At 37.2% G+C, this 23,721-nt stretch overlaps 1 protein-coding gene across 1 annotated transcript in view; it reads right to left on the bottom strand.

Annotated features, from left to right (window-relative positions):
- The window catches only part of LOC128213432 (microtubule-actin cross-linking factor 1, isoforms 1/2/3/4-like), a 173,375-nt gene that overhangs the window by 63,052 nt on the left and 86,602 nt on the right, over positions 1–23,721 (bottom strand). The window contains exons 22-31 of the mRNA XM_052919119.1: positions 23,401–23,690; positions 22,509–22,666; positions 21,825–21,985; positions 21,148–21,286; positions 20,557–20,747; positions 19,821–19,980; positions 19,453–19,536; positions 12,026–12,250; positions 6,427–11,655; positions 331–6,093 (exon numbers count right to left, since the gene is read on the bottom strand). Coding sequence (XP_052775079.1) covers positions 331–6,093; positions 6,427–11,655; positions 12,026–12,250; positions 19,453–19,536; positions 19,821–19,980; positions 20,557–20,747; positions 21,148–21,286; positions 21,825–21,985; positions 22,509–22,666; positions 23,401–23,690 — 12,400 coding nt within the window. The remainder of the gene's footprint in view (positions 1–330; positions 6,094–6,426; positions 11,656–12,025; positions 12,251–19,452; positions 19,537–19,820; positions 19,981–20,556; positions 20,748–21,147; positions 21,287–21,824; positions 21,986–22,508; positions 22,667–23,400; positions 23,691–23,721) is intronic.

Raw genomic sequence — 23,721 nt, 5'->3', positions numbered from 1 at the left:
CTCGTAAGCTTAAAATCAAAACCAGTTTAATTAGCTAGTTATATGAAGACTAGAATGAAATAATATAAAATTGAATATACCTAAATACAACGAATTGATTTACAACACCTGAGTTTGTAAATAAAGATGTCATAATTCAAAACAGCTTTCACTATGTCTAGAGTCACATTGTAAGATAAATTGCATATCAATAATAAGTAATGTTTACTGAATACAAACAATACTCAAATACATGAAATATACAAAATATACAGGTCATTCACATTCATAAGATATAATATCATTATAACACAACATTCAGTATAAATAGGTTATGATAATGAGCCTCACCACAGAATCCGATTCAGAGCTTTCATCCAGTTGAGGAGGGATACGTATGGCTCCAACCATCTTCACTTCACCAGTGCCCTCAGCTCCTTCGAGCTCAGCAATTCCACATTGCAGTGCTTCAACTAGGCTCATTCTTTCCCCTGTTAGAGAATTCACAACTTTGCCTGTTGAGTCCATGAAAAATCCTGGCCTTGTAACATATGTTGCTGATCCTTCTGAAACCGTCACTTCTGTTGCAGTTCTGGCCACCAGTTTTCCATCATGGTATACTTTTTCACGTTTTGGTGAGAATGGAGATCCAACAGTTACTTCCACAATTTCATCAGCTTTTACACGTCTTTTTGCCTGCATTTCTACACCAGCATCTACATTGTCAGCATTGTCCTCATCCGACTGAACCTTTGGTTGTATGTAACCTAACTGAATTGATTTTTGTAAACTGTATATATTCCCCATTGGTGTTTTAAATGTCCCTTTATCTGAATCAATCAGACCTTTCTGAATTGCTTCTGAGATTGACAGAGGCTCTTGGTTGTTGGCTGGACTTTGCTCCTCATAGGTAATCTCAGGTTGGTCAAATTCAAGAAATCCACAAATGACTGCTTCATCTACTGACATGGTGTCTCCTGTTTGTGGATCAACATATTCTCCTGTGTTTCTGTCCACCAATCCTGCAGTCACTGCTTCAGTCAATGTAATGGGAACTACAGAGTATTGTTCATCTGTTCCACTGCTTGGTGTTTCAACTGTCTCAGGACTTGAAGACCTTTGAAAAGTAACATCTTCCGGCTCCATTATGTGCCCAGTGAAGATTTTTTGTTGTGACCCTTCAACTTCAGATTTCATAACATGCCCTTCATCTTTCACAACTCCATTCATTACATCTATTGAAGGCACATGTTCAAATGTTACATGACTGGTAGTAAAAGGCTTAGCAAGTCCGCCTTTAACAATACTCACAGATCCACCACCTGATACTGAACTATTGGCCAAAGGAGTAAGGTAACCTTTATTAAGAGCATCATCCATACCATATGACTTTCCCTTTTTCACATCCCAATACAATCCAGTTTCTGAATCTATCAGCCCACTTCTAAATGCCTGCTGAAAGCTATAAGATGCCCTATCTTTTCTTGGTGGTTTGTACTTGAAAGGTTTGCCATCATCCGATACAAGCACTTCAGTGATTACTGCTTCATCAACTGATTTCACTTCTCCATTGAAAGGGTTAGTAAATGTTCCATCCATGCTATTTATGAATTTGTTTTTCAGTGCTTGAGTAAATGTTATCACCTGTAATTCTGTTCCTGGTTCTCCTATTTTGTAGACTTTGTCAAACTTTGGTTGCTTTTTTGACTTATCCTTTACTTCAGTAACCACTAGACCAGATTTAATAGCATCAGAAACTGGCATCACCCTTCCTGATATTGTATCCACAAACATACCAGAAGGGGCCAGAATACCCTGCTTTAAAGCATCTGAGACAGAAATCTGAGTTCCTTTGCCTGTGTCAGTCACTGATATTATGTTGTATGTTGTTGATACAGGTGGGGAACTTTGCCTCGAAACTGAAGTGGATCCTACTGCTACAGTTCCAGATACCAGCCCTTCCTTCAAGGCATTCTCAATGTCGTAACTTTTCCCTGTTCTAGGGTCTGTGTATGTTGTCAAGTTCTTATCAATCAACCCTCTATGCAGGGCTTCTTGAACATCAACTTCAACACCTGTCCTTGTATCAAGAACTTGGGAAATAGTTATTTCTCTACTCCCTCTTTTGTCAACATTAAGTTTTTCATAGTCTGAATTTCTTCTACCTGTGATAAGTTCTTGTTTCATTGCTTCTTCAACAGTCATTCTTGTATGAGTTTTGAAATCAACATAATGGCCTGAATCAGAGTCAAGTATCCCTCTTCGCATTGCCTCAGTCACACTCAAATCTTGACCAGTCATTGGATCTTTTACTTTCTCAACCACAATCCCTCTGACAATTTCTTCATCAGTAATTCCAGGACCATGTTCAACTCTTGCTAGACCCTGCCTTACTGCATCATCAAGTGTTATCATTTTGTCACTTAGCTTATTATGAACCATTCCCCTTTCTGGATCAAACAACCCTTTCTCAATTGCTTTCTTCAAACCATATTCTTTTCCTGTCAAAGGATCAATGATAGACTTAACAGTGACAGATTCTCTTCGGACTTCAGTTGTAACTGGTACACTCCTTACTTCATCAATTACTACTAAGCCTTTCTGTGCAGCCTCACGCAATGGAAGCATCTGACCTGTTCTTTGATCGAGATATTTACACATAGACTTGTCAAGAATTCCCCTTGAAACAGCTTCAGTCACCGACATTTCTTCATTCGTTCTTGAGTCAAGTACCGACTTCACTGTGAAAACCTTCTTTCCCATTTCCATCTGTATGCTTGTAGGTTTTAACAAAGCCCTTGTTGGAGATGCTGGAATATTTGTATCTGCCTCTACAAATCCCCTATTCACAGCTTCTGGAATGGACATACTTTCATTTGTGCTTGGGTTATAATAGATACCACTTGTCAGGTCAAGTATTCCCATGCTGATAGCTCCTGAAGCATTCACTCGTCTGCCACTTATGGGATCCAACACAGAACGAATGGTGAATGAAACCTGCTCTTGAATCTTGGAACTTCCCATCGAAGCTTCCTTGTCAGTTTCTTCAGCTTCAATCAACCTCTCCTTAATAGCTTTGCTTATTGTCATTGTAGATCCATCATCCATGACATATAAGCCTAACTTCTCATCAATGATACCTTTCTGAATTGCCTGTTTGACCGGTATAAACCTGCCTTGATCCCCATCATAAACTGATTTCATGTGACCAGGTTCTTTCTGATGAATGTATGTTTTTGGCATAGTCTCTGAGAATATTCCACTTTTTCTAGAAGTCTGTTTACCTTGTACATAGCCATATTTGATTCCTTCTGATATAGTCATTTCTGTCCCAGTGTTGGTGTTTCTTACCAAGCCTGCTTCAACGTTCAATACACCCCTGTTGACTGCTTCAGGTATTGTCAATGACTCATTTGTGTATGGATCAATTATGGTATCAATATCAAGTGACTTTGTTTGAGAGAATGCATTTTCAGTGGATTTATTGTAAGATTCTTGAGTCGACATATTAGCTTCAACTTCACTAGCAGTCACATAGTTATGGTCAACCGCCTCCAAAAGTCCCATTTTTTGACCTGTGCGGGAATCTCTGTATTGTCCTTGTGTTTCATCAATTATACCTTTCCGTATTGCTTCATGAAGAGATAACTTGTCTCCAGTTTCTGTATCTAGTACAGCAGCTACCTTGACATTTTTCTTTTCTGAGAATGTTACTTCAGCTCTGAAACCTTCTTTTGACAGCCCCTCTTTCATTGTTATACTATCCATCACCTGACCTTGAATAAACCCAAAATTAACTGCTTCCATTATACCCATTACTTCACCAGATTTTGGATTTGTGTACGTTCCGTCATGAGGATTGATAAGACCTGTGTCTAAAGCTGTGCTTAGGCTACACAATGTATTGCCTCTCGGGTCAACAACAGAATCTACCTGGATTTTGTCAGTGGTTTTCATCACAAGGCTGGCAGCCGCATGGACATCTGGGATGGTTTCTTGTATTTTCCCATCTTTCAGCATATCTTCTAGACTTGTTCTACCACCATCTTCAACCAGATGACCTGTACTGTCAATAACACCTTTGCTTAGTGCATCAGTTAGGTTAATGCATTGCCCACTAGCTAGCTGAATCTTTACTGAGTCAGGATGGATATGACCCTCATCAATTGCTTTTTTGATATTCATATACAGACCAGAATCTGGGCTCTGAAACATGCCTGTTTCAGTGTTCAAGTAGCCACTAGATACAGCCTCCATGAAGTTCATCTGCTCTGAATCTTTAGCAGTGACCGATGTCAGTTCTCTTACTTGGGTAACTTCTAAAGTATTTGTCCCAAGAACACTAAACTTTGTTGCTTCAATTGTGATTGGCTCCGAAGTATCTTGAAGTTTTCCAACTTCCTGGCTTTGTACGTGTTTTGTGGACTTTCTGGTCAAGCTGCTCATGTCAACAGCATCACCATGTTTTTTCTTTCCTGAAGTAGCTGCTTTGATAGCAAGATAGGGTGCCCCTACCAGTGCAATGACACCAGCTTTAGCGGCACTTTTAAATGTCATTCTTGAAGATGAATTGTCAACATACTGACCAGTAACAGCATCAATCTTTCCTTTTGAAATTGCTTCATTTAGTGTATACATTTTGCCTGATTTCACATCATACAAAGTTGACTGTCCATCAATAAAACCTCTACGTATTGCATCAGAGAGTGTCATCTTTTCCCCATTTGCCTTATTCACAAACATTCCAGTTTCTTCATCAAATTGGCCAGACTCGAGAACTGCATTCAGTGTCATGTTTTCTCCGACAGACTTTTCTTCTTCCGTAGCTGATGTATCAATCAGTTGACCCCTTATAGCATCAAGAATTGTCATTCTGTCACCGGTAGATGGCACTGTATACTGACCTTTGGCCAGGTCAATAAAGCCCTGATCCAGTGCTTGTGTAAATGAAATTCTCTTCAGCTCATCAGTTGGTGCAACCTGATTTACAATTACAGTTTTCTCATATTTCCGTTCCGGTTCAACTTTCACAGTTTCGCCAGATTCTGATATCCATCCATATTCAATTGCAGAAGCAATGGACATAATGTCTCCACTAAGTGGGTTTTGGAAGGTTCCTGCTTCTTCATGGATCAATCCCCTTTCTACTGCTTCCCTAAAGGTCATACCTTTTGGCTTCACCATTGGTTCAGTCAGAGAGGTCTTTAGGTTTGTCTGAATTGCTGTATGAATGTGTTTATCAGATTCATTATCTAGATATTGAAAATTGTTTGTAACAAAGCCTGACTGCATTGTTCTTGTAATATTTTGACCTGGAGGTGGTATAAGACCTGCATTATAAGCCTCACACAATGTCCATCTATAACCAGATTCTGTGTGAACAATATTTGCGGTGTTCATATCAAAAACACTTTGCTCAATAGCGTTTGTTAGTGTTATGACATCAGCATTTCGAGGGTTTACTACATACGAGTCATCAGTGTGACAGGCACCAGTTCTGATTGCTTCAACAAATGTGGCATCATCAAATGATTCAGACCTAATATACTCATTCAATGAGCTAAATGTAACCTTTTTAACTTTCTTGCTCTTAACAGGGGTGCTTGCTTTAATCGGTTGACCAGCTACAGTCTTTGACGTCATTGAAGTCTTGGTTTCATCGTCTTCTCTTCGAATATCAGTTGTCAACTTTCTTACCAACATTTGATCATGCTTTGACACTCTCGTCTCTCCTTCTTTCCATTCCCCACACATCATTCTCAGGGCCTCTGCAGTTGGGCTGTCAATGTATCTAGTCTCTTCAGCTTCATCTATCGTCATAGTCTTCATGCTGACTTTGTCATGGATGGTTCCTTTGTCGAAGTTAATTTCCATTTCAGGTCTTTCTGGAACACTTGTCTCTGCTAGCTTTTCAACAGTTTCAGAGTCAAGATATCCTTTCTGAACAGCTTCTGCAACACTCATGACCTCTCCTGTGGTTGACCTCATGACTTTGCCAGCCAGCCAATCAATTATAAGATCCTTAGGTTTAGAGACAGAGGGCACTGTGAAGACTTGTTCTGAAGTCTCCTTCGTAACGGTGGACGAAGACAGATCACCGAGGCCAGAAGTGGGCTGTCAAAATAGAATGTTGGGTTAGGTGTTACTTGAAATACACATCAACTAGTCTACTTTACCTGAGGTGTGTCACCGAAGCAGAAGCCCTGAGTTTTAAGTAAAGCCACTCTCTTCCATCCAACTTTCTCTCACACAAACACACATGTATTTGAAAATCTAAATGGAGTACAAAAAATACTGCTAGCAATGTTCTTTCTATGGAAACTTTTTTCACTAAAGCTATCACCAGGTGAAATAATTAAAACCAGGGGAAAAAAGTGTCCATAGAAAACCCATAACCCTGCAGAGAGTTTCCACAGACAGATACACGAAAGCAAGAAGGTAACTTACCCCTGAGTATCTGTGCTCTGGTGGATACTCCTCAGTCACAGGTGAGGTCTCTGAAAATAGCGTTTGTGGTGGTGATGGTTTAATCTGGTCCCCAGGTTTCGCATACACAATAGTTGTTTTGGGCTGCTGTAGAACCTCCTTGTAGTTCTCTGTATGGGGAAGTTTGAACTCGCCATTTGTTAGTGGGGACATCCCGTTAACCTTCTGTCTCTGGTGGTGTGGTGGTGATAGGCTGTCGCCATTCATGGATGCAAGTCTGCTTCCATTCATTCTAGCTTCTGGAGACCTAGACCTTGCCTGTAGCTGCTCTTTTTCTTCTCGTTCTCTCTTTTCATTCTTGTCCTTGATTGCATCAAACACAGCTTTTCCAGCCAAGACAGGAGCACCAACAACAGCAAGCAAGCCAAGTTTTAGAGCTTCTTGGGGTGACATCTTCTGACCTGTCACTTTATCAGTGACTGCACCAGTTCTTACATCAACTAAACCCTTCCTCATTGCAACATCTAAAGGAACCGTTTCTCCGGTACTCGTGTCCACAACCTTCGCTTCATCAGATCTGAAATGACCATCAGTAAGCGCCTTGTCCAATGGAACATCATTGCCTGTCAGAGTGTCATGGAATGTGCATGTGTCTTTGTCAAATACATTTTCAATGAGGCCTTCTTGAATTGCCTGCATCAGAGGAATGCTTGTACCACTCTGGGTCACAACTTCAGCTGTTACTCCATCTATCAGTCCTTGCCTCAGTGCTGCCACAAGAGGTAGCCTCTCACCGGACTGTTGATCAAGAACAGATACCAGATTACCATCAACAACATTCTGGGCAATTGCTTCTTTCAGTGTAAAGCTCTTTTGTGTCCGTGGGTCAGTGATCATACCAGTGTCTGAATCATAAAGTCCCGAGGCCACACAATCAAGTAAGTTCTGTGGCTTTGGCTTAGTTTGTTTCACATCAATATCTGGCCTCAGAGCAACTTTTTCTGATTTTGCTTTTCTGTCATTTATTTTTCCAGTTTTTGGATCAATAATACCTTTGTCAATGCATTGTTGTAAAGTCAAATCTCTTCCAGTCAATACATCTTTCATAGCCGTCTTATTCTTGTCAAGAATGTCTCTGTCTATTGCCTCACTTATCATTATGTATTTCCCTGTTTCTGGGTCCCTAATTCTACCCGATCTAGCATCTATGAGACCAAGCTTTAATGCCGATTGGAATGACATACCATCAGTTAACTCAACGTCCTCTATTGCTTCTGGCGAATCTGATCGTGAGCTGATAGAGGGAGACTGTGTGTCTACCACCGCCATTTCTTGCTGTCTCCAAGTCCTCACACCCTCTTGCTGGTGAATATCAAGTGGTCCGCTATCGGCTGAGTCCTTTTCAACAGCAGTTGTGTAATTAAGGATCTCATTTGCAAACATACTTCTTTCTGGATCACCTGACACATTGAACTTCTCCATCTTCATGTCCACATCAGGTTCCAGATCATTATCAGTTGACATGTGTCTGCGTTCTCTTTCCGACTCCTTGCGCTCTGATCTGAGTCTCATTCGTTCAATCTCATCTTCATCTGTGGTCTTAGATAGTTTTATGTATCCTCTTTTAAGAGCTTCTTCCAATGGAATGTTTTGAATGGTATTCACATCAAAGTATGTTCCTTTCTCTATGTCTATTATTCCATCTTTAATAGCCTTTACTAGTGATATGTCTCCACCATCTCTCTGGTCTACAACTGATGTTATTTTTTTCAATGGGAAAGACAAATGGCTAGCATCGACAGAACTCATGAGCTTATCTTCTTCTTTCACTTTTGATGTCACTTCACCATGAATAAGACCTTTTTCAAGGGCAATATTTATTGGTGTATTTTCACCTGTCATTGGATTCTTGTACAAACCGTTACCAAGGTCCAAGATACCATACTTCACTGCCTCATCGTAGGACATCATTTCCATAGTTCTAGGGTCAATCACACTGTTGATGCTAAAAGTCACAGTTTCAGATGATATCTCTTCAGTCAGATTTGACTCAGTCACTTCTTCTTCAGCATCTATGTGAATGCTCTCTGTGGAGCTGGACTGGGAACCATTCATTGCAGCTTGCTGAACAATCACCAGTTTTCTGTCAATAGCAGCATTGAGGCTGATCACTTCTCCAGTCACAGGGTTGATATATTTCTCCAGACTGCTATCTAGTATACCTTCTTCTACTGCCTTAGTCACTGTGATATGTTCACCAGTCCGTGGATCAATAACAAATTTCACCATCAGGGTTGTCATTTTTGTTGTGATTATTTTACTGCCCTCGCTTTCTGCATTTGAAATCACCGACATCAGTTCAGCGTCAATGAGTTTCTTTTCAATAGCTTCAGGAATGGTCAGCTTTTTGCCAGTACCAGGATGAATGTAAAGTCCCTTGTGTTCATCAAGCAAGCCATGTTTGATTGCACTAGCAACATCCATCCTTTGTCTTGTTTGTGGGTTGACCACACTTTTCAGTTGATATGTTTTTGTTTCTTGAGTTAACCCTCCTGACCCTTGTTTAATTGAGTCATCATCAGCAATAACTAACCCCCTTTCCACTGCCTCGCTTATTTTAAGTTTCATGGGTTTGCCCTTATTGTCCAAGCCATTAAAGATTCCCTTTTCAAGATCTAGTATTCCATCTTTAACAGCTTGGCTGACAGGAATTCTTTCCCCTGTTCTAGGGTGAATTACTCCTACAATAGAGAATGATTTTGTTTCTTTAACTGATCCTTGTGATGGTTCCGATGTTTCAATTCCCCTTACAAATCCTCTTGACAAAGCAGCTTCAATGGTCATTTTCTCTTCAGTAACTGGATGAATGAACAGTCCTTTTGACATGTCTAATAGTCCTCTATGAATAGCTTCATGTACACTGATCTCAGTTTTAGTTCTTGGATCGACTACAGACTTCACCTTGAAATGCTTGGTCTCAGACACAACATGTTCAGTAATCTTTGGCTTAAGAACTACAGTCTGAGTGAATGAGTAGTTATCATCACCACCTTTTCTAGCAAGTTTTGATTCAACCGTAGCCTTTCCAGTTGTTTTCAGCTCATGGCTCATCTCAGGGTTTGATTTGATCTCTTTCATCCACCTATCTACATCAGCCAAAGGGGATTTTGGAGACTGTGTTCCCCCATCTGTAGAATCAGTGCTTTTTCTTGGAGACTCCCCTGGCCATTCAGATGAAAGTCTTAGCAGTCCCTGTTCTATAGCATTCTGTACTGACATTGACGCTCCGGTGTTTGGGTCCCTGAATGTTCCTGTTTTCTCATTCAGAAGACCTCTTGCAATTGCATCGGAGACAGAAATGGACCTTATGCCCGCCTCTTTCTGTCCTGGTTGCAGTCTGGTTATGACAGTTGTCTGGGCAAGAGCTGGACTTAGAACTTCCAAAACTGTAAGTGCATCATCTGTTGAGATAAGCCCTTCCTTTGCTGCTTGTTGTAGAGACATAGATTTTCTTGATCTTGGGTCTCTGATTTCAGCTTTATCAGGCGATAACAGGCCGATCTGTATAGCTTTCAGGATGGACACATTTCTTCCACTCGAGTCTTTCATCGAGGTATCTCTAAGCAGTACATCAGCAACATCCTTGGCTACAAAGCCTTGGCTTGCAGCTGCTTTGAGGAGACTCCGTCTACCAGATGAGGTATCAACAAAGTCACCACTGCTTGTGATGATCCCCTGATTTATGGCTTGAGGTACAGTAAGGAGTTTACCACTCCTTGTGTCCTGAATGCATGGTTTGCTAAATGTCAGTTCTTCTTTAACTAGTTTTATAGCACCTTTGTCCACTGCTTGAGCTAATGTCATTGTCTGATCCGCCTGGACATTCATTTGTAAATCCAACAGTCCATTTTCTAGAGCCTCAGTTATAGAAAGCACATCACCAGATCTTGAGTCCACAATACATTTTGCGTCAACGTCAATTACCCCAGCTTCAATGGCATTCTTTAAATTTATGGTGCGTCCGGTCTGCGTATCAATGATTTTCCCATTTTCTGAAACTGCTCCCTCCTGCAAGGCAGATGGCAGAAGTGACGGCTTGTGGATCAGTTTTCTCTGATACGCATCATCAAGTGAAATCTTTTGTCCGTTAGATTTGTTCAGATACATTCCACTTTCTGGATCAATGATACCCGAATTCACAGCCTCAGAAAGAGTCAGCATTTTGCCACTGGCTGTATCTTTAATTTCTTTTCTCATAGGATTGACCAACCCCAATTCAACAGCTTCAATCAGTGAAACTTCAGCACCAGTTAGAGGGTTGACTACTCTGCCGGTTTGACTTACATACAGTCCTTTCTCAATAAGATCACCGAGGCCAAGTCTATTTGTGGCTGCCCCAAGATCGGAACTGGAATGTACAGGTTGAGCCTGTGTTATAAATGTCACTGTTTCACCTTCACCTACAATGTTCAACATGTCTACATGAGATATCAGACCTCTAGCTACTGCCTCTTGAAGTGGAATGAATGTTCCAGATTTTGGATCACGCATAGTGTTATTGCTTGGGTTAAAAAGTCCACTCTGAATTGCCTCCAAGAGAGTGCATTCATTTCCGGAGTAGGGATCATTAATTCCACACGTAGCAGTCAGCTGCATCATTAGATCACTCGTCATGTATTTGCTGGACACAGCTTGCGTCACATTCATCCTCTTATTAATTCTTGCATCATACACCGTGCCTGTCTTAGGATCAAAGACACCAAGCTTAATGGCATCTGCAAAGGTAACTTTCCTTCCCGTAAGAGGGTTCAAGATGGACACAACATTCAGTGCTGTTCCTTTGGGAGCAAGACAGCCCTGTCGAACAGTAACTAAGGTCTGTGCAGACTGCTGACTATCCTCTGCACTGGTCAAACTTGAGATACTAGCAACCTTGCTAGACAATCTCTCTGACGATTCTGGGGTTGGTTTAAGTCTCCATTTCACTGGAGACTGGACTGGGGGTGTCATGGTTGCGGAGACTGATACTCGTGTAGTAGTTTCCGGAACTCTGTTGATATTCACAGCAGTCTGACTACCAAACGTCTGCCCAGTTTTGCCCATTGCCTGTAGGCCTCCGTAGCCCTCATAGTCAGCAAGTTGTTCGAAATATTCCTGCATGTCTTCATCGACCAGCATTGAAGAGCGCTTGGTGAGCTCTGCACGAAATGTCCTCAACAAAGGGACCCTGTCTGTCACCAGCACTGGTAACTGTAAAATACATGAAAAATAATACATTAAAAAATAGCTATACATGGCATGTTAACTTGGAAGTTTTTACAACAATGTGAGCTAAGAGTGGCATAATACTCTCTTTTTTGTAATTGATTTTATTACATCCACTTTGATCACTTATTTAAGTTTAATTTGATTTTTTTTGTGTGCTTTACCTTTCATAACAGAAAATTTTCACCCTCAAATTTCATGTGTGTTTTGTTATTTTATTTTTATAGTTGCACAAACAAACTATGAAGAAAATTTACACTTATCCCAGGATCAGTAAACATTAATTCTAATAAAGAATATGTCAGATTATTGCCAAAAAATAGCAATGTTATTTCATCTTTTGCTCCTGTCATACCTGCACATCAATGCCATGTTCGGTGAAGACATCTTTGATCTCCTGGAGGCGTCTGTTCGCCCACAGGACTTGATCTACATACTGTCTGTTCAGATTGTCTAGATCGTTCCTGACTGTTTCAGCTCCTGTGGCCCGACGAGCCCTTTTTCTCACTCCTTCGGGTCCGGTGGTGCTTGTTGGGCCCTGAACCAGCTCCTGGTACTGCTGCAGCTTTTTCTCGTAGATCTGTAACCAAAGAAGCAATTGTTAACTTTGGTTGTAATGGTAACAAACACTAAAATCCAACACAAAAGTTGAAAAAAGAAATACTGTACACGTTAACATCATGCTTACGAAATTGTAAATGGAAATCTATTAGTTGGTATAAAAACAATTAAAGCATACAAGTATAGCATACAAGAGACAAAGGACACTGACAAAATGAAAACATTTAAGTACATTACTGATTATTTTGTTTTTTAATTAGAATGCTTTTTGTTCAATGCAGCTTTAAAAAAAGATATCCAAAAATCACTTGAATTTCACTAATTCAATTATCCATCTTACAGCTATTTGCTTTCAATACTGAACGTATGTCAACAAATCAGTTCAAATCATGACAATTTAAATATAATATAACTAAAACATTTTCTAGCACACAAAACAATGTTCAAACACAAAATGATAACACATAATGAATTATTCCTTCACATCAATTCTGGTTAGATATTGTACCTTATATCAACTTCCAACTATTATTTCTATATTAACAAGAAGTAACTTGCAGGCTTCCAATTACCAAGCTATATCCCAAAACTCCACATAACATTGAGGATCATTGTTTATTTCAGTGTAAGATTCTATATTCCATTCATATTCTATATTTCACTGGGTGAGCACCAAAAGCTATATTTCTCGAGTCCGGTGAAATATTTAATTTAGTGTTCACCAGGTGATATATATTGCGATCTTACACTGAAACAAACAACTTATCTTTTTATTATTTGCCTTTAAAAAAATAATGAAATGATAATTAATTGAAATTTTTCATAAAAGCGTGCCAAAGTGGATGCGGAAGTAACATCATTTTGGAAATAATGTCATTGAAAATGTGTCACAGCCTTGTGCACAGCAGATTCAAATTTTGTTTGAAACAGTGATATATCAATTTTATTTCACTGATAAATCTTTATAAACTACCATAAAGCATATAATAAATACCATAGCTACCAGTAAAAGATAAAAGTGAAAACATTTAATCATTGTTTCAATTGTTGTTTTCACATAAATCATGAACCACCTCATCCCAGACATTCACATCGACAACATTCCAGACCGATACTCCATTTGAAGAAACCATTCACTGAGGAAGAAAGCAAGTTACTTCTACCAACTACATGTTTTCCATTTCTATTGACTATCCAATACCATTATCGAGAGCAATAATATCTCCTTCATAAGTTAACAGGAGCATTGGAAGCGGATGCCCATGCTCATCTGATTTTCAGAAGAACAAGCAAGGGGCATAACTAAACAAATTTGTTTTATTTAGACAGAGTTATGGGACTTGCTAGTCATATACCCATGGTCAATGTAAACAGGTCTACCAAGTTTCACTGAAACAGTTAATACGGTTGAATGACAGATTATGAACAATACCTCGATTTTTGTACAAAAACAGACAGGCTGAAAGAAAAAGCAAGATCCCAAAAGCTCATTGGTTGTTTTTTTTAGGACAAAATGGGGCATAACTCCACCATAATTGAAACCAGAGTTCTGATGCACATGTGATTATTGCCTCTGGGAACATGTGTACCAAGTTTCATTCAACAATATCTTGAATTGTTTTCCAAATATGGTTCAAGATTAAAGTTTTGCATGCCAAAAACGACAAGGCTAGGACTTTTTTCAGCAAACATTGTTACAATGGCATGTTAATTTTTGTTCAGCACCTGCCCAACGCTTCTCCTATTAAATTCTATGCTACTATATATCTATATACCTAAACACATTTTTCCCCATTGAATAATAGCATACAATTTCTTTCAAATATTTCTCCATGATTCCAGACTCTTCGTTATTAAAGCATAATGTTGCAATATTGTCTGAACTGCGTAAGCTGAAGATTGTCAAAGCAAAGAATAAACAAAGAATGGTTTACATAACAAAATGTGTCACTGGACAATGCAGACTTTTAAATACAGAAATGGTACAAATGGATGTTAAAATTCATGTTAGTTTGTATTAAACCATCAGTGTTAAATGCAGTGGCAAACACAAACAAAATGGAAGTAACATCATTATGGAAATTCAGTATACAAATACTTTTTTCATAAATGAAGTGGCTATAATTTTGACTATTCATATTTGATATTATAATAATTTTGTGTAAGAAATGGAAATGTTCTCCGATTGTATATAATGTACCATGTTTGTATGTAATGATTTGTGTTTGCATGTGTAATATTTGAATGTGTTATGTTCTGTGTTACAATGAAGTATTCTGTGTTTGTATGTTATGTTCTGTGTTACAATGAAGTATTCTGTGTTTGTATGTTATGTTCTGTGTTACAATGAAGTATTCTGTGTTTGTATGTTATGTTCTGTGTTACAATGAAGTATTCTGTGTTTGTATGTTATGTTCTGTGTTTATATGTGTATTGTTCTGTGTTTGTATGTTATGTTCTGTGTTTATATGTGTATTGGTCTGTGTTTGTATGTTATGTTCTGTGTTTATATGTGTATTGTTCTGTGTTTGTATGTTATGTTCTGTGTTTATATGTGTATTGTTCTGTGTTTGTATGTTATGTTCTGTGTTTATATGTGTATTGTTCTGTGTTTGTATGTTATGTTCTGAACTGGTATGTGATGGTCTGTGTTTATATGTTATGTTCTGTGTTTGTAAATTTGTATGTAATGTTCTGTGTTTGTATGTTAAGTCCATGTTTGTATGTAATGTTTGGCATTTGTATGTAATTTTCTGTGTTTGTATGTTAAGTTTGTTTTTAATGTTTTGTGTTTAAATATAATTTTCTGTGTTTGAAAGTTAAGTCCATGTGTGTTTGTTATGTTGTGTTTGTATGTTGTGTTCTGTGTTTGAATATAACCTTCTGTTTTTGTATTTAATGTTCAGTTTGTTTTTACAAACACGTTTTTTGAGCAGTACACTCAGATTCATCACTGTTTATTAATTGTAATAACTAAATATAGGCAAAGCTGTCAAATTTTATGTACATTATATCACATAGCACCTTATAACACATGTAAGTATATATGGGGAGCTATTCTAAAATAGTTATCAAATTAAAGCATTGGTATAAAAGCACTACACGGTTTCATATCATCATACAATTGATAGATATACGAGTATATAATATTCACAAACCTGGAGAAAAATCAGAAAAACTTGCTTATGATAGACAAGGAAAAAGTAAAATTGTGTAATTTTAAAATGCCCATAATTTCTACAACGTAAATTAAAGGTAAAACTTCCCATTATCATGAGGATGTTAGAACTCTTTAAACATTGAAGTCAAATTTCCTATCATTACTAGACCTAAGTAAAAAATCCAATAATCTTCGAAATCTTAAGTAAACTTCCCATAATCTTCAGGACTTGGATTAAAACTTCCCATAATTTTCAAAACCTAAAGGAAACTTCACACAAACTTAAGGACCTATGGTAACCAACACTTCAGCACTTCCTGCAATCGTCAAGAATTTAAATTCAAACTTTGATGTAAAGAATGAAAGTATACCGTCCTTATTCTATTAGCCTTACTTTGACAGTAAAAATCTGGGAATCTTACAGACTTAAGATATTAAAAACCTGAAGTACAGTTTTTCCATTGTCTTCAAAACCAAAATATCATTCATAATTGATCCAAAACAACCTACAATCTAGATAACTTACATATAACTTTAGATCAGATAAAGAGTGCAATTCTAGCTTTATCTATCTGTGAATTCTGTCTAAGAGTATTACAATCCTGAACTACAAGTTTAGCAATCACACTATGGGAACACACTTGGATACCTTTGGACATTTTCTCCAGCTTTGGGTATGGTGTATATGTACATGCAATAGATAATAATGTCTGGTTAGAAGCAAGCAGCAATGACAGAATGAGGGATGAAAAAACATGCAGGCAAACACAGGCACATACAGACGAAACAACACCGAGTGCTTTAGACAAGCCTTTTTGGTTAATTCATCATAACATGGGATGCAATTAAGTGTTTAAATTGAACAAAAATCCTTTCAAAAAAATCAATTCGATTCATGCTAAGCAATTAAATTCACTAAATCAGATTTTATTTCACATGTTTTTTTTATTTTTTTTTAAGAAACATTTATTTTCTGAGTATGTTATTTTTTACTTACTTCCAATCATACATGTAACAGTCTCCCTCGACAAGTCACTCAAGCAAGCGGGAAGGAGCGTGCAATATTCGCGTCCACAATACGGAAAAATTGGTAACATTCAGGGGTAAAAAAGAAGAGGTATCACACACACACACCAGTATAGTATGGCGTCATTCACTGTGATGTAGATTTTCAATGTGTGCCTTTTACTGAACAATTTTAGACACATGCCATACACAGCCATGCCTTATTGTGAGAAATTAATAGATTTCAGATGAGACGAAACCACTAAGTGTTTTAAATGATAATGAATGTACATGTATGTGCATATTGCGTTTATTGGTAGTTCTCGATTGTGCAGTATCAATAAATGAATAAATAAGATGATATAGATGATGCTGATAAAAAATGTATAAATGAAAAATTATTTTTTGCATTATTATCAAATTTGGCATCTCCATTTTTTAGCATAAAAATGTGTGAATATTCTTATTTGTTGTTTTAAGAAAGCAGGGAAAACTATGTTTAATGGGAAACAGTTTTATTTGTTGTTTAGATAGCAGGGAAAACTATGTTTAATGGGAAACAGTTTTATTTGTTGTTTAGATAGCAGGGAAAACTATGTTTAATGGGAAACAGTTTTATTTGTTGTTTAGATAGCAGGGAAAACTATGTTTAATGGAAAACAGTTTTATTTGTTGTTTAGATAGCAGGGAAAACTATGTTTAATGGGAAACAGTTTTATTTGTTGTTTAGATAGCAGGGAAAACTATGTTTAATGGAAACAGTTTTATTTGTTGTTTAGATAGCAGGGAAAACTATGTTTAATGGAAAACAGTTTTATTTGTTGTTTAGATAGCAGGGAAAACTATGTTTAATGGAAAACAGTTTTATTTGTTGTTTAGATAGCAGGGAAAACTATGTTTAATGGAAAACAGTTTTATTTGTTGTTTAGATAGCAGGGAAAACTATGTTTAATGGGAAACAGTTTTATTTGTTGTTTAGATAGCAGGGAAAACTATGTTTAATGGAAACAGTTTTATTTGTTGTTTAGATAGCAGGGAAAACTATGTTTAATGGAAAACAGTTTTATTTGTTGTTTAGATAGCAGGGAAAACTATGTTTAATGGGAAACAGTTTTATTTGTTGTTTAGATAGCAGGGAAAACTATGTTTAATGGAAAACAGTTTTATTTGTTGTTTAGATAGCAGGGAAAACTATGTTTAATGGAAACAGTTTTATTTGTTGTTTAGATAGCAGGGAAAACTATGTTTAATGGGAAACAGTTTTATTTGTTGTTTAGATAGCAGGGAAAACTATGTTTAATGGAAAACAGTTTTATTTGTTGTTTAGATAGCAGGGAAAACTATGTTTAATGGAAACAGTTTTATTTGTTGTTTAGATAGCAGGGAAAACTATGTTTAATGGGAAACAGTTTTATTTGTTGTTTAGATAGCAGGGAAAACTATGTTTAATGGAAACAGTTTTATTTGTTGTTTAGATAGCAGGGAAAACTATGTTTAATGGGAAACAGTTTTATTTGTTGTTTAGATAGCAGGGAAAACTATGTTTAATGGAAACAGTTTTATTTGTTGTTTAGATAGCAGGGAAAACTATGTTTAATGGGAAACAGTTTTATTTGTTGTTTAGATAGCAGGGAAAACTATGTTTAATGGGAAACAGTTTTATTTGTTGTTTAGATAGCAGGGAAAACTATGTTTAATGGGAAACAGTTTTATTTGTTGTTTAGATAGCAGGGAAAACTATGTTTAATGGGAAACAGTTTTATTTGTTGTTTAGATAGCAGGGAAAACTATGTTTAATGGGAAACAGTTTTATTTGTTGTTTAGATAGCAGGGAAAACTATGTTTAATGGGAAACAGTTTTATTTGTTGTTTAGATAGCAGGGAAAACTATGTTTAATGGGTAAATCTAATCAAAACTACAGGAATTAGAGGAATAAAATTAATGAACATAAAAGCTGAAATTAAAACAAGCTGGTATCTTAAAACTAGTGAATAACAATAACAATGGTACAACAGCTGAAAGCTCAAAGTGACTTAACAATAAAACAAGTGAAAAAAAGCATTCATCTTGGAACATTCGTGCATTTTTTTATATTTTTTTTTTAAAGTTTATAAAAGATAGCATAGAATTTCAATACATGCGGATAGATGAAGACGACATCTTTTCGAAGAGGAATGCTTTTAATTGTGTTGGTAGAAATAAAAACAATACACATAACCACACCATATAACACAATCCTAAAATACTGCATTGCCATAGTAACACATTTCACTAGATAAACCTTCTTCTAGATACAAGAATTCTATAATGATACAATCATGACTCCTGAAGCAAAATAAATAACTTAACACAGTAGCTGTAGACATTCGTCAACAATAACTAAGTCAAGGGTTGCAAGCGAAAAAGTTCCAAATGAAATTCAATAAAGTAGCAGTTAGAACCTTTCCACCTTTATCTCCATCGTCAACAACTTTATTTCGATAACATTACATTAGTGAATTAGAGTGCAATAGTGTATCAGGGGTAGCTGACGATGTTTCAACCCTATGTTGACTAGCAAGAAAAAAGAAGAAAACAATAATATTCAACTATGTCATAAAAAACATTCAAAAACCTAGCATATTTATTTCAAAGTATACAATGCAATCATTCGAGTTGCATACAAGCGTACGGTATAATTAAAACAGGGTTTAACTGAATAAACAAAATACACGTATAGGGTCATTACAGCATATCTTAACATATTATGATCCATTGCATTTCCACACATACATGTACAGGAGATAATCTTCTAGCAAATCATTCATCATGCAAGAAAAACAAAGCTCTGTGAAATGGGCAAACCCCCATCATCGTACACCGTCTCCAAATAACAACATATTTGGAATCTGGAGCACGTGACAAAATGTGGTCGGTATCAGACAATTTCCATTTTTCTCAAAAATGAGAAAAAAGGGAGGTAAAGCAGGAAAAGTGCTTGATTACAATATTCAGGGGGGCATATCAGTCATGGTTACATTTGGAGGTTACACTCCACTAATACTTTCATCCTTACCTTTGCCTCTCGGATATACTGGCCGCCATGTCGGTTTACAGCCTCAACCTGGTGCTGGTGTTCACCCAGGGAGTTGTATATTGCCTGGAAGTAAAGACGGGATGAAATATGATTTAAAGAGATTTTGTAAGAACCTTTTTGATAACATTCTGATTAATTATGATTGAACAAGTTTATTATCAGTGACACATATATAGGTAAACTATACTCCAATCAACACAGAACTATTATTTCAACGCTAATTATGATTGAACTAGATAATTCCATGAATCAGACCTGTCGCATGTCAGAAGTGCCCATCATTTTTCTAGTTAAAGTCACCATGAGTTTTCTTATTATTTTTTAAATCAACATGAATATACTCCTACCATAGTTGGGTTGAGTAGTTTCTTTGCCTGATCAACATCGCCGTTCACCTGCGGCTGGGCATTGATCTTGGACTGAGTCTCGGCTACAAACTGTTCCTCATCACGAACACCGTTACTGTAGCTGACGAGCGTGTCACCTCCTTCTTCCAGGCTTGCAATCCTAAAATACAACAATAATTTGAACTGGCTAATCCCCTTAAAGTTAATCATCTTTAACAAGTTGTACATATGTACAAAAATTACGCAATTTATTTTGATATTTTGTTTGCTACAATTGAAAAGACTCAAAAATGTAATCCAGAGACACAGTCAAATGAGAAAAGTTTGTATTCTCCAAGGGTCACAATTACGAACAGTCTCAAGTCAGAATTCAGACTCAAGTGGCAAAATTGAAAATCTGAGTATTGATAAATGAATTTGCTGAATAGTATTAATATTTGAAACTGACATTTTCTTTTGCATAACAAATTTGTTTTTTGTAGTTCAAAAAAAGTGCTTTTTGAGTCCGAGTCTAGACTGTTTTAAGTCATTGGCCCAGATACTCAAAAGTTCTCCACAAAGCCTTTCTTGACAAATTAATGCCAAACAGATTAAAGAATTATGGCATGTGGCTTGAATATGCATTTCATGGACAAAAAGGCTATTAATTTGCAACATCATACAGTCGCTAAACACATCTGTTTGCATATAAAACTATTCCAAACTCTTGTAATTACAAAGCAAACCAGTTAATTACCTCTCCTCAAGCTGGTCTTTCACAGTATTCCACCTAGCAGCCAGTTCTGAAATGCGTTTCTCCATGTCGTCAACGTCATGTTGCCGTGTTGATTCTGGACGGCTTTGTTCCACCGCCACCCGGAGATTGTTGACATCTGATCTCAGACTGTCCATGGTCGACTGCCTTTGCTCCAGGGCTGACTTCATGGACTAGAAAATAAGAGAGCAAAAATAAATAATCAAGTGTTTGAAAAAAAAAATTAATCTTCAAAATGACAAAAATGTTTCTGAAAAATTGTTGGCGACTAGATACAAAAATGCTTATTTATTGTATCTCTATTGCTATAAATGTTGCTTCTTCAAAGCATTTCTATCATGACACTAGGAAGAACTGAATTTAATATTCATAAATGTTAAAGTAAAAACTATTGACTAATAAACACATGTGGACTTCGACTTAAAATAGATTTTCAAAAAATATATAAATAAAACATAAATGACAAAACATGGATAGGATAAAACAGAATAATCTGAAGTCATGATGTTAGCATTATGTCAATTGTGGTCTTTATAAAAGAACCTGAATCTGAGAATCAACTCATCCACATACCTGTAGGTCACTCAGCTGGCCCCGAAGGGCTGTGGGGTCAGAGTTCATGCCCTTCTGTGATGCCAGGGCCACTTCCTGGTCAGAGAGGAAACTAGCCAAGCCATCCTGCTTGCTGATACATCCGTCCAGCAGCTTCAACCTAAATGAAAGAAAAAATGTACATGTTACATATTACTTCAGTGAATATTCCTGAAACAACAAAGACATATTTTTGCTGCGGAATATGCAAACAAGGTCCATTCAGTTACTTAGTTCAAGAGTGTGATATTTCTTGGGTTTGGACAATGATGTAAATTTCTCTTTAAAACTAAAAAGTCCATTACTGGAACATGCGACTTCAGAAAAATTAATCTTAGCAAAGGGTAAGTAAAAGATAGTTTCTTACGTCTGTATGAGGACACTTTTGAAGAAAAAAATGAGTAACTGTATCTGTTTTTTAAGTGTATTGCATATATTAGTGAGCAAATAAATGCATAAATAAATACAGATTTATAAATGGATAAATAGAAATATTGTTCAGAAAGATAAACATTAGATTATTATCATGGCCTTTCTAAATACAATGTATCGGCTAGTGGGATAACTCGAAATACTCGTGCACAGTCTGCTTACAACCGCAAGAAGACACTTTTTAAATAGCTCTGCTGGGGCTAATAGTCGTATAAGAAATGATCTACCTTTCAGCATATGTACTTCCAAGTGTGATCATAGCCTGCCATTTATCACTGATGAAGCTCATCTTGGCATCAGCCTGTGGGGAACTGCTTCCCAGGTTCTGGTACCTGGCCTGAAGTTGTTCCACCGCAGACTCTTGGTTTTGTAGGGCGCGCTCCCAGTCCTACAAACAAAGACATATAGCGTAAAGATAATATGTGGGGAAACTGGTACCCAGGTTTTGGTACCTTGCCTGCAGTTGTTCTACCGAGGACTCTTGGTTCTGTAAATCTCCCTCTGAGTCAAAGTTGAAGCAAATTCTGTACACAGATTGTTTCATTTTAAAAATGTTCGACGTTTTGTACCTAGTCCTGTTACGAACATACACAAGATATAAATAGTTTGTTTCACCAAAACATTAAGTGGGCATCTTCTCAACGAGCATACAACAGAAAACCATGTGATCCTGGATTTGAATTGAATACCTAGCAAAGTGCCAGAAATAGAATCAATAAATCTAAATAAGCCCGAACAAAAACAATTCAGCCACACTAAAAAAAATCAAAGTTTATGTCATTACACAGCCAAACTAAAAAAAATTCAAAGTTTATGTCATTACAACCAAGAAAATAGGATTCAAAATATTTATCCTGTAAAACCATTATTGAAAAGATGGCCCCATAGACTTCATTTGTATGTAATAATACCTCTTGTTGCTTGTTTGACTTATCCAGGGCAGGGCGGGTGTGGGGAACCGGCTGCTGCACTCTGGTCTGAATGTCCTGGTCCAGTGATGACAACTGGTAGCTCACTGAGTCAAGCTTCTGTAGGAACTCCTTGTCTGGCCCACGAGTTTTACGCATCTCTGAAACAAAGGAAAGAAATCATGGTTACTATTGGGATGAAATCATAATAAGAAAATTGAAGGCAATTTACATAACATGTATGGGCTTTAAACTCCCCTGGACTGAAATAGAAATCAAAATGGACAATTTGAAAAATGACGGAGCTGTGACAATTAACATTACATAAATTGGAGCTTATATTAATTATGACTCTTCACCTGATCAATTGTCAGAAGATGTTTGACAAAAGCTGACAAAATAATCCAATAGATAATACAACCATGTGCTATCATTTATTGATGAAATATTATGCCTAATCCCTCAAATGAGCAGTTGAATGACTACCAGTGTTGAATTAACTGAACTTTATATTCTTATTTAACACATTTTCTTAGGGAGTAGAAGCTCAAATGAGTGCGAGTTTTCTTGTCTTTATACAGGGGTAAGCCCATCTTGAGGTGTCAGACCTCAATATTGAACTTTTAAGAGACTAAGATTTACATGTACATGAAGTCAAAGACCATCACACACCCTGGTCAAAAAGGCCCATTTTCTTTAAAATTCTAACAAGCTTCATTATCTTATTTTCCTAAGCCAAATAACTTACTTAAACACGACTTTACAACATTAAAAAAATTAAGACTTGGATGAAACATTTAACCAGAGCATGGGGCATGAGGGCTAATGCGGATCTCCACCCCTCGGATGGTATGTAATATATTTTTTTGTATACAAAACAATCGACGTTTTGTACCATCTTCATTTGCTGTGTCTGTGAGGTTCTGGAAATGCTGGTTACAGTCTGCGAGACGGTCTCTCAATAGTCTCATTTCTCGATCCCCCTCCCCCACCTCGGCAATCAACTTGGTTGCATCCTCATTAAGGGCCCGCAGCAGGGCCTCACGTCTGAGGGGGTCAAGGGTTTGAAACTGGGCCAGATCCCAGCCTCTGATGAGCTGTACTGTGCCAAGAACCATGTTCTGGCGAAGTTTTCGCTTGCGGAGTCGAAGCAAGCTTTGTAGATGGTCTAGCTGAATTTTTAGTCTGGAAAAAAAGGCTTTGATTCAAAACATAG

The sequence above is a fragment of the Mya arenaria genome, chromosome 13, assembly GCF_026914265.1.
Source record: "Mya arenaria isolate MELC-2E11 chromosome 13, ASM2691426v1".
Classification (NCBI taxonomy): domain Eukaryota; kingdom Metazoa; phylum Mollusca; class Bivalvia; order Myida; family Myidae; genus Mya; species Mya arenaria.
Note: the sequence above shows the minus strand (reverse complement) of the source record. Positions and strands in the feature narration are given on the sequence as shown.